The 13,092-nt window shown below is 46.1% G+C and overlaps 1 protein-coding gene across 8 annotated transcripts in view; it reads left to right on the plus strand.

The window, feature by feature from the left end:
* The window catches only part of SYNGR4 (synaptogyrin 4), a 191,611-nt gene that overhangs the window by 83,762 nt on the left and 94,757 nt on the right, over positions 1 to 13,092 (plus strand). For all 8 annotated transcript variants that reach the window (XR_008848538.1, XR_008848537.1, XM_056544618.1 and 5 more), the window contains exon 3: positions 10,821 to 11,058. Coding sequence is in view for 6 of the 8 variants with exons in the window: in XM_056544618.1 (XP_056400593.1) it covers positions 10,821 to 11,058 (238 nt within the window). In the remaining 2 variants the exon portion in view is untranslated. The remainder of the gene's footprint in view (positions 1 to 10,820; positions 11,059 to 13,092) is intronic.

The following is a 13,092-nucleotide window of genomic DNA, read 5'->3' on the forward strand; positions in this document are numbered from 1 at the left end:
GAAAAGGAGATTTTTTAACACTTACTGTAAAATCTCTTTCTCGAAGGATCCATTGGGGGACACAACTCCCGCCCCTTTTGGGTTTCTCTTTGGTTCTCTGTCCGAGGGTGTGTTCACTTATATATTTTCTTCTGTTCTCGGACAGTTCGTGTTTTTTCCTTTACCTGTCGGTCCTCTCCTATTGCTCTAGTACTTAAACTGATTACCTCAGGGCCTGGAGGCGGGTATATCCTGCTGGGAGGAGCCGACTTTCTTGTTGCCATAGTGTCACCTCCTAGAGACAGCAGCATACACCCACGGTCTGTGTCCCCCACGGTCTGTGTCCCCCAATGGATCCTTCGAGAAAGAGATTTTACGGTAAGTGTTAAAAAATCTCCTTTTCTAAACTAAAATACACATTTTACCATTTACTTGTTTGTGCCCACTGTTTAAATAAACAGGATATGTATGTGGACTGTCATATGGGTGTTCATATCTCAGTGCCATATATTTTATTATTAATCCAAGTAGACACAGGAGCATGACTATAGTGGTAATATACACAAGAGTCACAATCATAAAGGGAAGGAGATGAGAGTACAGCAGAAATTTGTCAGCTTACAGTTTTACGCAGATAGAAGACAGGAAGAATGCTCATATTAGAGCAGAAAGAACAGGGCCAGAGCAATCTACTGTTGAAGTATGACAATCCCTGCAGCAAGAACATACCAAGTGGTGATTTCAATTGATATCATGCAGTTGTCAGGAAATTATGATGTGTGATTTTTCTGTTTGTCGCTTCCTTTGGCGCAACTACCTTAACTGAGGCTCAAATCTGCACTAGTCCTGAGTTGGCTTACAAACTGACTGTGCATTATTAAAAAGTTGCACGGGTTAAATGGGCACTGTCAGATACAAAAACTTTTCATATGTTGTAAAGTATGCAAAACAATAGGTTTTGCAATTGCTTTCATTAGAAAATGTTCAGTATTTCATACTGAAATAGCCAATCAACTGCCCCCCCCCCCCGACACATACTAGTCCTGCTGTGTCCATGCATCATCACCTATGTCATGGACACACTTCATTGATTGAAAGCTGTGAGTGCAGGGCTCACCGCTGGAGAAAAAATCCTCCCACGGTCAGCTTGTGTCCCGCTACTATCAGTGAGAACAAGCTGGGAGTTGTAGTTTTGCTAATGCTAGGGGAGATGTGAGCAGACAGCATACTGAGGGAGGGGGCGGAGACCTGCACAGTAAGGCCACGCCCCCTCACTTTAAGAGGAATTCAGACTAGTGAGCTAAATTAAAAGTGTAATAAAAAAAAATGAAGGTGCTAGGCACATAAAAATTAGATGTACATGGTCAAGATTAGGTACTGAGTGATATATTAAAAAAAAATTTTTGTAGGATCTGACGGGTACGCTTTCTTAAGGTTAAAAGGGTACTCCTGCTAAAGGGGGAACTCCGGCCCTAATACATCTTATCCCCTATCCAAAGGATAGGGGATAAAATGTATGATCACGGGGGTCCCCCGTCGCCACTGGGGACCCCCGCAATCTGTCATTCTGCACCCACCTTTGCGATCTCTCTGAGTGTACAGCCACGGGGCTGGAGTATCGTCGTCACGACCACGGGGCTGGAGTATTGTGATGTCACGACTCTGCCCTATGTGACATCACACCCCGCCCCCTATGGGAGGGGCGTGACGGACATACATCTTATCCCCTATTCTTTGGATAGGGGATAAAATGTATTAGGGCCGGAGTACCCCTTTAAGTTGCACAAAAAGTCACAGAGAAAGTGCCATACAAAAGTGAGTACTGATATGTGATAAGAACCATATTTATCGCATGCTTTGCGCCATGTAATAAATTTGGTGCAGGTACACAGTTTCCACCACATGAATTAATGGAGTAAAAAGACGTTCATCTGCTCCACTTTTCATGAATACCCCCCCATTGCTTGTTAATGTTTAGTTCCCCTAGTTTATATGTTGGTGGTTATGTGTCTGTTATTCCTGTAACCTTTATGTTGATGATGGAGATTACTGGACATGCCAATAAAAAAAACTGCAAATTCTCAAATAGTATCATGTTATAGAGCAGGAGGAGCTGAGCAAATAGATATATATAGTCTTGTTGGAAATGTTGCGGGATAACTTTATATATCGATTTGCTCAACTCTTCCTGCTTTACAACATGATGCTTGCATTTTGGACTGTGTTTTCATGGTAACAGTTTGCCTTTAACCCCTTAAGGACTCAGCCCATTTGGGCCTTAAGGACTTAAGGAATTTTATTTTTACGTTTTTATTTTTTCCTCCTTGCCTTCAAAAAATCATAACTCTTTTATATTTTCATCCACAGACTAGTATGAGGGCTTGCTTTTTGCGTGACAAGTTGTTACTCAGTTTACCATAAAATGTATGACGCAACCAAAAAAAATACTATTTGTGTGGGGAAATTAAAAAGAAAACCTCAATTTAGCAAATTTTGGAAGGTTTCGTTTTCACGGCGTACCATTTACGGTAAAAATGACATGTGTTCTTTAGTCTTTGGGTCAATACGATTAAAATGATTCCCATGATAACATACTTTCTCTATCGGCTCCATTGGGCGACACAGACCATGGGTGTATCTTGCTGTCTCTAGGAGGTGTGACACTATGGTAATAAAAAAAGTCAGCTCCTCCCAGCAGGCTCTGAGCTAGTCATTTTAAGCTTAGTGTCTAAAGGAGGTGGACATGGGCTGGATTCTCCAGTCCAGGTCTTCTGTTTTTTCATTTTCCTAGTATAGGGACGTGTTAGTTTTTTATTCCCTTTCTTTTCCGTTTCCATGTGGGGACTCAGGAACTGCGGTTCACTGTTTCCCCATTGCGAGTAAGGGGGCACAGACATTGCGTATATGCGCTGTTAACCCCCTCTCGCCAATGGTCAGCGTCTGGGTGGTACCTCATGGGTCCGGGTCCCCCTTTTTTCTCTGCTCGCCTCGCTCGCGCATAGCAGCCAGGCGTGATGCAGGGACAACAAAGCTGACTGAAGACTTCACTGAAGACTCCATTAGGTAAGTTCTTCTGACTGAGGTAAGTACTTTCCCCTTTTTCCCATAGGTATGGACTCGCAACCTCTGGAGACCCCCTGTTTTGGCCCACCTTCAGTGTATGGGGCTTGATTTTACAGGGGCTGCACTTATGCTGGGGGAGCAGCGACTTGAGGGGGCATATATTTTTATAAGGCACCTTACTCTTGGGGGGCATGTGGTATGGAACACTTTATTGTGTGTGTGTGTGTATTGGTGCAACTTCTCAGCGCCTTATGTGCGGCTGTTAGCCGCGGCGCTGCTTCGGGTCGGGCGCTTTCAGCGCCGGCTTCCTTCTTATGCTTGCGCCTTATTCGCGGCTGCAAGCCGCGGCGCTGTTATGAGCCGGGCGGCTGGGCGTTCTGGCCGCCCGCTCTGTTCCCCCGAGCACATATACAGCTAGGCAGGTGCGCTCGGGACAAGGAGCGGCGCCATGACTGTTATTCTTCGGCCGTCTGGGGCTCCGCCCACTGGGCTGGGAACTCTCAGAGGCGCGAAGCAGCATCCTATCAGCGCAATTTTCTTGGGTATGAGTTGGTTACTGTGTGCCTTGTTCCAGGCACGCCCCTCCCTCCCTATTGGCTGGCTTGTTCAGTCTCTTGTTGCGGTTCCGGAGGGGCACTTTCAATTTGTTGCCCTCCCTTCGGTCTAGCCATGGCTCCTCGGGTCTTTACAAAGATCCTTGCGCCAGTGATGGGCCTGTTACGGTCGAAGGGGATCTCGGTGATACCCTATCTGGACGACCTTCTCATCAAGGCTCCAACCAGAGACCAGACTCTGGAGAATCTGGACGTCACTCTCCACACTCCGGCCTACCCAGTCTCTAACCTTTCTGGGGCTTCGATTCAACACGGCCTCGGCCCGAATTTGTCTTCCGCCGGACAAACGTCTGGCGCTCCGGGAGGGGATCCGCTCCCTGCGGACTCAGGTATCTGTCTCCATCCGCACTTGTATGGAAATCCTGGGTCGGATGGTGGCAACTATGGAGGCCGTACCCTTTGCCCAGTTTCATTACCGCTCCCTCCATTCGCTCTCGATGGAACAGATCTCCTCTGTCCCTCGATCGTCAGATTGTTCTCCCTCTTAGGGCCTGTCAGTCCCTGCTCTGGTGGCTCCGCTCCCCCCTTCTTCTCCAAGGGCGGTCGTTTCTTCCCCTTCATTGGCAGGTTGTTACGACGGATGCCAGTCTGTTGGGCTGGGGCGGCGTGTTCAGGGATTGGACGGTTCAGAGACTCTGGTCTCCCCAGGAGAACCTTCTTCCGATAAACATATTGGTATTACGGGCGATTCTTCTTTTTCTTCATCATTGGGAGCCCCATCTTCAGTCCCGTCCTGTCTGCGTTCAGTCGGACAACGCCACGGCCATGGCGTACATAAATCGACAGGGCGGCACTCGCAGCTCGGCAGCCATGGCCGAGGTAACCAAAATTCTCTCCTGGGCGGAGAGCAAGGTTCCGGCCATTTCGGCGATCCACATTCCGGGAGTGCTCAACTGGGAAGCGGACTTCCTCAGTCGGTCCTCCCCTGACCCCGGCGAGTGGTCTCTTCATCCGAAGGTCTTCACGCAGCTCTGCGACCTCTGGGGCGTTCCGGGGGTGGACCTCTTCGTGTCCCGGCACAATCGGAAAATCTTCCGTTTGTGTCCAAGTCCCGGGACCCTCAGGCTTTGGCCGTGGACGCCCTAGTGATTCCTTGGGCGGGGTTCTCCCTACCTTATCTGTTTCCTCCTCTTCCACTCCTTCCCAGGGTGCTGAGGAAGCTCAAGGCAGAGGACGTCCCCGCCATTCTGGTAGCTCCAGATTGGCCCCGAAGGTCGTGGTATGCCGACGTAGTCAGGCTCCTGGATGACGCTCCTCGGCGCCTTCCGCTCCGCCCGGATCTTCTCTCTCAGGGTCCTCTTTGCCACCCCAATTTACAGTCGCTGCATTTGACGGCATGGCGGTTGAGACCGCGGTTTTGAAGGCCCGCGAGTTCTCTTCCCAAATAATTCCCACCATGCTCAAGGCTCGTAAGCCCTCCTCCGCAAGAATTTACCACCGTACTTGGCGGTCTTATTTTCGTTGGCGTGAAGCTCAGGACTTCTCCCAGGTGACCTTCTCTGTTCCCCGTCTTCTCTCCTTTTTGCAGTCGGGGTTGGAACTGGGGTTGTCTCTCAGTTCCCTTAAAGGTCAGGTTTCGGCCCTTACTGTTCTTTTCCAGCGGCCCCTGGCTTCTAATCCTCATGTCCGGACCTTCCTGCAAGGAGTGGCGCACGCTGTTCCTCCTTATCGGTCACCCTCTCCTCCTTGGGACTTGAATTTGGTTGTGAGTGCCCTCCAGGGTGCACCCTTTGAGCCCCTTAGAGAGTTGTCTCTGCCTCCTTTCTTTTTAAAGTGGCGTTTCTTGTGGCTATCACCTCCATCCGGAGGGTGTCTGAATTGGCAGCTCTTTCCTGCCGTTCTCCATTTCTGGTGATCCACCAGGACAAGGTCGTTTTCCGGCCAGACCCTTCCTTTTTACCTAAGGTGGTCTCGGCCTTTCATCTCAATGAGGACATTGTCCTCCCGTCCTTTTGCCCGCCTCCTTCTCATCCTAGGAAGCGCTTACTACACAAGCTGGACATAGTTCGGGCTGTTCAGTCTTATCTCTCCATCTCCATCACTTCTTCGTTTCGTCAGTGTGATTCCTTTTTCGTCCTTACCGAAGGTCGTTGCAAGGGACAACCTGCTTCCAAGGCCACCATTTCTAGGTGGATTCGGTCCGCCATTTCGGAAGCATATCGCTATAAGGGGAAAATTCCTCCTTTAAGGGTTGTGGCTCATTCCACACGTTCTGTTGGGGCATCCTGGGCTCTCCAAAATAGAGCCTCGTCCTTGCAGATTTGCAAGGCGGCTACCTGGTCGTCTTTGCACACTTTCTCGAGGTTTTACCGGGTTCATACTTTTGAATCGGCTGATGCTAGCCTGGGGCGTAGAGTGTTGCAGACGGCAGTGGATCGGCTGTCTGCCTGATTACTTATCTGCCTACCCAAGGGACGGCTTTGGTACGTCCCACGGTCTGTGTCCCCCAATGGAGCCGATAGAGAAAAGGAGATTTTTTTAACACCGTAAAATCTCTTTCTCGAAGGATCCATTGGGGGACACAGCTCCCGCCCTTTTTGGGTTTTTTCCTTTGGTTCTCTGTCTGTTTTTTCTTCTGGTTCTTGGACAGTTTTTTTTTTTATCCTTGACCTATTGGTCTCCTCCTATTGCTCTGGGACTTAAACTGACTAGCTCAGAGCCTGAAGGCGGGTATATCCTGCTGGGAGGAGCTGACTTTTTTTATTACCATAGTGTCAAACCTCCTAGAGACAGCAAGATACACCCACGGTCTGTGTCCCCCAATGGATCCTTCGAGAAAGAGATTTTACAGTAAGTGTTAAAAAATCTCCTTTTTCTATTACTGTTGCGCTTAAAAAAATCGCAAACTGTTTAACCAAATTAGTACGTTTAAAATCCCCCTAATTTGAAGACCTATAACTTTTTCATTTTTCCGTATTCGGCGGTTTGAGGGCTCATTTTTTGCGCCATGATCTGTACTTTATATTGATACCAAGTTTGCTTAGATAAAACTTTTAATACTTTTTTTAATACATTTTTTGGGAATAAAATGTTATAAAAAAAGCAGCTATTTTGGACTTTTTTTTTTACGTTCTCACCGTTCACCGTACGGTATCATTAACATTTCATTTTAATAGTTGGGATATTTACGCACGTGGTGATACCAAATATGTATATAAAATATTTTTTTTACACTTTTTGGGGGTGAAACGGGGAAAATGGGACAATTTTTTTACGTTTTTTAAAACTTTTTAAACTTTTATTTTTACACTTTAATAGTCCCTTAGGGGCCTATTTTTAGCAATTATTCGATTGCTAATACTGTTCAGTGCTATGTATAGGACATAGCACTGATCAGTATTATCGGTCATCTTCTGCTCTGGTCTGCTCGATTGCAGACCAGAGCAGAAGACCCGTGGAAGGCTGCGGAGGCAGGGGAGGGGAGCTCCGGCTGCCATGCTGGATGATCGGATCGCCACGGCAGGGCTGTGGGCAATCCGATCATCCATTTTAGTGACCCCGATGCTGCAGATGCCGTGATCTGTATTGATCACGGCATCTGAGGGGTTAATTGCGGACATCCGCGCGATCGCGGATGTCCACCATTACAGGCGGGTCCCTGGCTGCTATCAGAAGCCGGAATCTGCCGGAAATGACGCGAGCATTGGATGCTCGTGGTTATGCATAGGACGTAAATGTACATCCTGGTGCGTTAAGTACCAGCTCACAAAGAACATACATTTACGTCCTGCGTCGTTAAGGGGTTAAAGGGGTACTCCCGTGGAAAACTTTTTTTTTAAATCAACTGTTGCCAGAAAGTTAAACAGATTTGTAAATTACTTCTATTAAAAAAATCTTAATCTTTCCAGTACTTTTTAGGGTCTTTAATACTACAGAGGATATGGTTTTCTTTTTGGAACACAGAGCTTTTGTTACGCCGAGCGCTCCGGGTCCCCGCTCCTCCCCGGAGCGCTCGCAGCATCCTCGCATTTGCAGCGCCCCGGTCAGACCTGCTGACCGGGTGCGCTGCAATATCCCTCTCAGCCGGGATGCGATTCGCGATGCGGGAGGCGCCCGCTCGCGATGCGCATCCCGGCTCCCGTACCTGACTCGTTCCCCGTCTGTCTTGTCCCGGCGCGCGCGGCCCCGCTCCTTAGGGCGCGCGCGCGCCGGGTCTCTGCAATTTAAAGGGCCACTGCGCCACTGATTGGCGCAGCAGGCTTAATCAGTGTGTTCACCTGTGCACTCCCTTGTACCGCGCCTATCTTCAGCAGTCAGAGAGGTTGAGCCGTTGCTGGTGGATACGACCTGGTTGCTACCGCCGCTGCAAGACCATCCCGCTTTGCGGCGGGCTCTGGTGAATACCAGTAGCAACTTAGAACCGGTCCACCAACACGGTCCACGCCAATCCCTCTCTGGCACAGAGGATCCACCTCCAGCCAGCCGAATCGTGACAGTAGATCCGGCCATGGATCCCGCTGAAGTCCCACTGCCAGTTGTCGCCGACCTCACCACGGTGGTCGCCCAGCAGTCGCAACAGATAGCGCAATAAGGCCACCAGCTGTCTCAACTGACCGTGATGCTACAGCAGCTATTACCTCAGCTCCAGCAACCATCTCCTCCACCAGCTCCTGCACCTCCTCCGCAGCGAGTGGCCGCTTCCGGCCTACGATTATCCTTGCCGTATAAATTTGATGGGGACTCTAAGTTTTGCCGTGGTTTTCTTTCGCAATGTTCCCTGCACTTGGAGATGATGTCGGACCAGTTTCCTACTGAAAGGTCTAAGGTGGCTTTCGTAGTCAGCCTTCTGTCTGGGAAAGCTCTGTCATGGGCCACACCGCTCTGGGACCGCAATGACCCTGTCACTGCCTCTGTACACTCCTTCTTCACGGAGATCCGAAGTGTCTTTGAGGAACATGCCCGAGCCTCTTCTGCTGAGACTGCCCTGCTGAACCTGGTCCAGGGTAATACTTCTGTTGGCGAGTACGCCATCCAATTCCGTACTCTTGCCTCCGAATTATCCTGGAATAATGAGGCCCACTGCGCGACCTTTAAAAAAGGCCTATCCAGCAACATTAAAGATGTGCTGGCTGCACGAGAAATTCCTGCTAACCTGCATGAACTTATTCATCTTGCCACCCGCATTGACATGCGTTTTTCCGAAAGGCGTCAGGAGCTCCGCCAGGATATGGACTTTGTTCGCACGAGGCGGTTTCTCTCCTCGGCTCCTCTCTCCTCTGGTCCTCTGCAATCCGTTCCTGTGCCTCCCGCCGTGGAGGCTATGCAAGTTGACCGGTCTCGCTTGACACCTCAAGAGAGGACACGACGCCGCATGGAGAATCTATGCCTGTACTGTGTCGGTACCGAATACTTCTTGAAAGATTGTCCTATCCGTCCTCCCCGCCTGGAAAGACATACGCTGACTCCGCACAAAGGTGAGACAGTTCTTGATGTCAACTCTGCTTCTCCACGCCTTACTGTGCCTGTGCGGATATCTTCCTCTACCTTCTCCTTCTCTGCTATGGCCTTCTTGGATTCCGGATCTGCAGGAAATTTTATTTCGGCCTCTCTCATCAACAGGTTCAACATTCCGGTGACCAGTCTCGCCAGACCCCTCTACATCAATTCTGTTAACAACGAAAGATTGGACTGTACCGTGCGTTACCGCACGGAACCTCTCCTAATGTGCATCGGACCTCATCACGAAAAAATTTAATTTTTGGTCCTCTCCAACTGCACTTCTGAAATTCTTCTTGGATTACCGTGGCTTCAACGCCATTCCCCAACCCTTGATTGGTCCACAATCTTTTGTAACTGTATAGTGACTGCAGTGACCCAAAAATTGCAATATAACAGTAAGAAAAAAACGGGATGAGGAGTTAAAGGTGGGTGGAATAAAGAATGGATAGTTATACTAAATAGCCCACAAGAAGCATTGATAACTAAAAACAGGGTTGGTTCAATTTAAAATCATACATAGGCTCTACTATACTCCCAAAGATATTAATTCACAGTTCCAGAAACACAATGCTGGTTTAAGGCACATGTTATGGTATTATAACAAGGTTAAAGGCAGTGTTTCCAACCGGGGTGCCTCCAGCTGTTGCAAAACTACAACTCCCAGCATGGAGGCACCCTGGGTGGAAAACACTGGTTAAAAGGAGTAGTATAGTGAAAATGATCTTTATCCTGTTGTGCACGGGCTGCAAAAAAAAAACACCCCCCCGTTGCACCGCTATAGCTCTTCGGCCCCCCGGTCTGGTCTTCTTCCTTGTGTCATGTATGGACTCCCTGCTCCCCTGGCTCCTTACAAGACACTGCGCACAGCCCATCACCAGCCGAGGCAAGAAGAGCTATAGCGGCACAACGGGGGAATGGAGGAAGGTGAGTTAATGTTTTTTTTTTTTGTTTGTTTTTGCAGTCCAGGCACAATTGGATGAAGATAATTTTCACTATACTACTCCTTTAAACAGTGTTTTCCAACCAGGGTGCCTCCAGCTGTTGCAAAACTACAACTTTAAGATTTACTGGGAGAAAATGTGAACATAGCCTTAGGGGAAACAATTTTGGTATCCTCACCAAGTAGGCAGGAATTCCAAAAGTGGGATAAACTGTAGATATGCCATGAAAGTCTGTTGTGGGAAAATCCATTTAAATGGGTACTCCGGTGGAATTTTTTTTTTATTTTTTAAATCAACTGGTCGCAGAAAGTTAATTTTATTAAAAAACTTTACCCTTCCAGTACTTTTAAGCAGCTGTATGCTACAGAGGAAATTATTTTCTTTTTTTAATTTCTTTTTTGGCTTGTCCACAGTGTTCTCTGCTGACACTTCTGTCCTTGTCAGGAATTGTTCAGAGCAGCATAGGTTTGCGATGGTAATTTTCTCCTGCTCTAGACAGTTCTTGATACGGGCATCAGGTGTCAGCAGAGAGCACTGTGGAAAGACAAAAAATAAATTAAAAAAGAAAAGAATTTCCTCTGTAGCATACAGCTGCTAAAAAGTACTGGAAGTGTAAAGATTTTTTAATAGAAGTAAATACAAATCTGTTTAACTTTCTGGCACCAGTTGATAAAAAAAATAAATAAAAAAAATTCCACCGGAGTACCCCTGTAATGCAGAATTACTGTTTTGTTTGGAATCAAATTTTTAGCTGTGAACAATGACAGTTTTTTGTGTTTTACAGATTTTTTCTGTTATTGTATGTGGATCCATTATGCAAGGAGGATTCCAAAATTTGTCCACTTGCTCTGAACTAAAGTGTGTTCTGAATGAAAACACCGCAGCTTGTGGATATGGAATTGGTCTTGGCATTGTAGCAGCACTAATATGTTTATTGTTTTTGCTGCTTGATTTCTCTGATCCATACATCAAAACTTACTTTTTACATAAAGTGATCTGTATTTCTGACTTTGCCTGTTCTGGTAAGTTACTATGTTTTTTTTTATGCATCATATATGTAATTTAGTATTTAAGGTGTTGAGGTATTGTTAGCATTTAGAGGAACAATTAATGGATACATATTTTATGATTACCCATTATTATTATTGTACTATAGGAATATATATATATATATATATATATATATATATATATATATATATATACATATATATATATATATATGTTGGACTTGATGAACCGTTGTCTTTTTCCATCTTATCAACTGTGTAACTGTATTTGGTGAATCAGTGATACATATAAATATATTCAACTGCTATTCCCTTATTAAAGGGTATCTGTCTCTTTAAAGAAAACTGATGACATATCATAGCCACATGTTAGAAGTTTTGATTAGTGGGGGTCCTAATGCTAAGACCCTCACCAATTCCTAAAGTGAATAGGCAGCGGTGCTTAGCTGAGGGCTGTGCCTTTTCGTTTCTGATTGTCACTGCTTGGCTCTGCTCTGTGAGCAGCTCGAGTTGTGTATGGGTAGACAAAACTTAATAAGCTTAAATTCTATGGGCTTTAAAATAAGAGTTTTGGATATGAATCATATTTTACATATACAGTATACAATGTTCTGTAAATTGCACAGGTGTGTCCTTTCCCAACTATCTCAATATATTCTAAGGTTAATTGTATAAAATTACCAGCATTTCTCCAGGTCCAGAGTCAGAGATATTGTGGGAGGCAAACCCCATTCAGAATGTTTTCTATATTAGTAAAATATATTTTTTCTTTCAAATTTGTTTTAAATTTTTTTTTTTTTTTTTTTTTATCAAGACAAGGTAAAAGTTAACAACTTTTTAAACCAGAGTTTCCCAATCAGTGTGCCTCCAGCTGTGGCAAAACTACAATGCTTAACATGCCGGGCAACCTGGGAGTTGTAGTTTTGGAACAGCTGGAAGAAAATTGGTTTGGAAACACTGCGGTAAACAAGTGACAAGTGAATACAATGTATACAAAGACATACAAGAAGATAAATGATAACTTTTTAAACAATGCCGAGAAATAGGCACTTAAAGAATTGTATGGAGGAAAAGCAATATTGTAAGCAAGGCAAAACAAGAGAACAAAGTCTAGTGACTAAGAGAAAAACCTAACCAGTACATTTTTTACGCATACAATGGAACTACCATAGATGCAGAAACATGAGACATATTGGCCCTGATTTACTAATGTCAACCCGACTCTTTTTCTCGGGTGGTGCAAAGCCCATGCGTCATTTTGTGCAACACAATATCCCGACACAAAATGCCATCACTCAGAGAGTTTTTTAAGCCATGAAAATGGGCGTGGTTAGCCGAAAAAGGGGCGTGTTCCAATGTGCTGCTAATAGAATACTTTTAATTCATAGCCCTGCCGGGGTCTTATGATAGCGCTGCGGGGGGAATATATATACACATGTGCTGCGGGGGACAATACCTATATAAATGCGCTGCGGGGGGGCATATGATTGCGCTGCGGGAGACAATACCTATATAAATGCGCTGCGTTCGGGAAAACCTATATAACGCAGCAGGGGGCAAGATATGTAGAAGCGCTGCAGGGGGCAAGACATATACCCCGCGCCACCAGTGATTCTATAAATGAAAGCAAAATTACACTGTACATTGCTGGGGAGGAGCATGCCGCCCGCTCCCCTGCTTAATAACTTCTGATCGGATTTGGTCTCAGAAGTAAGACCCAGTGCGATCAATCCCTCAGCCCCTGTACTACTGCCTCAACATGGAACAGACCGTGTTCCCTGATGGGGGTAGTAGTGCAAGCACTAATGTAATCTGAATTTGCAGAGACAGATGGCTGTGTGAATACAGCCTTTCAACATGTTACATTGTACAACTTTTTAAAATTCTTTTTGACCCATATATCTTATTCTGTTCTGTTTATTTGCTTCTCACTTTCCCATCTTTAATTGGATGTTTCTGTAATCATCTTGGCAATACTGCCTGTCTGGGCAGAATACATTTTGTGCGACAGATTTAAATCCATGTGACACAAAAAAAAACAGAGAT

Source organism: Hyla sarda, chromosome 10 (genome assembly GCF_029499605.1).
Source record: "Hyla sarda isolate aHylSar1 chromosome 10, aHylSar1.hap1, whole genome shotgun sequence".
Lineage (NCBI taxonomy): Eukaryota > Metazoa > Chordata > Amphibia > Anura > Hylidae > Hyla > Hyla sarda.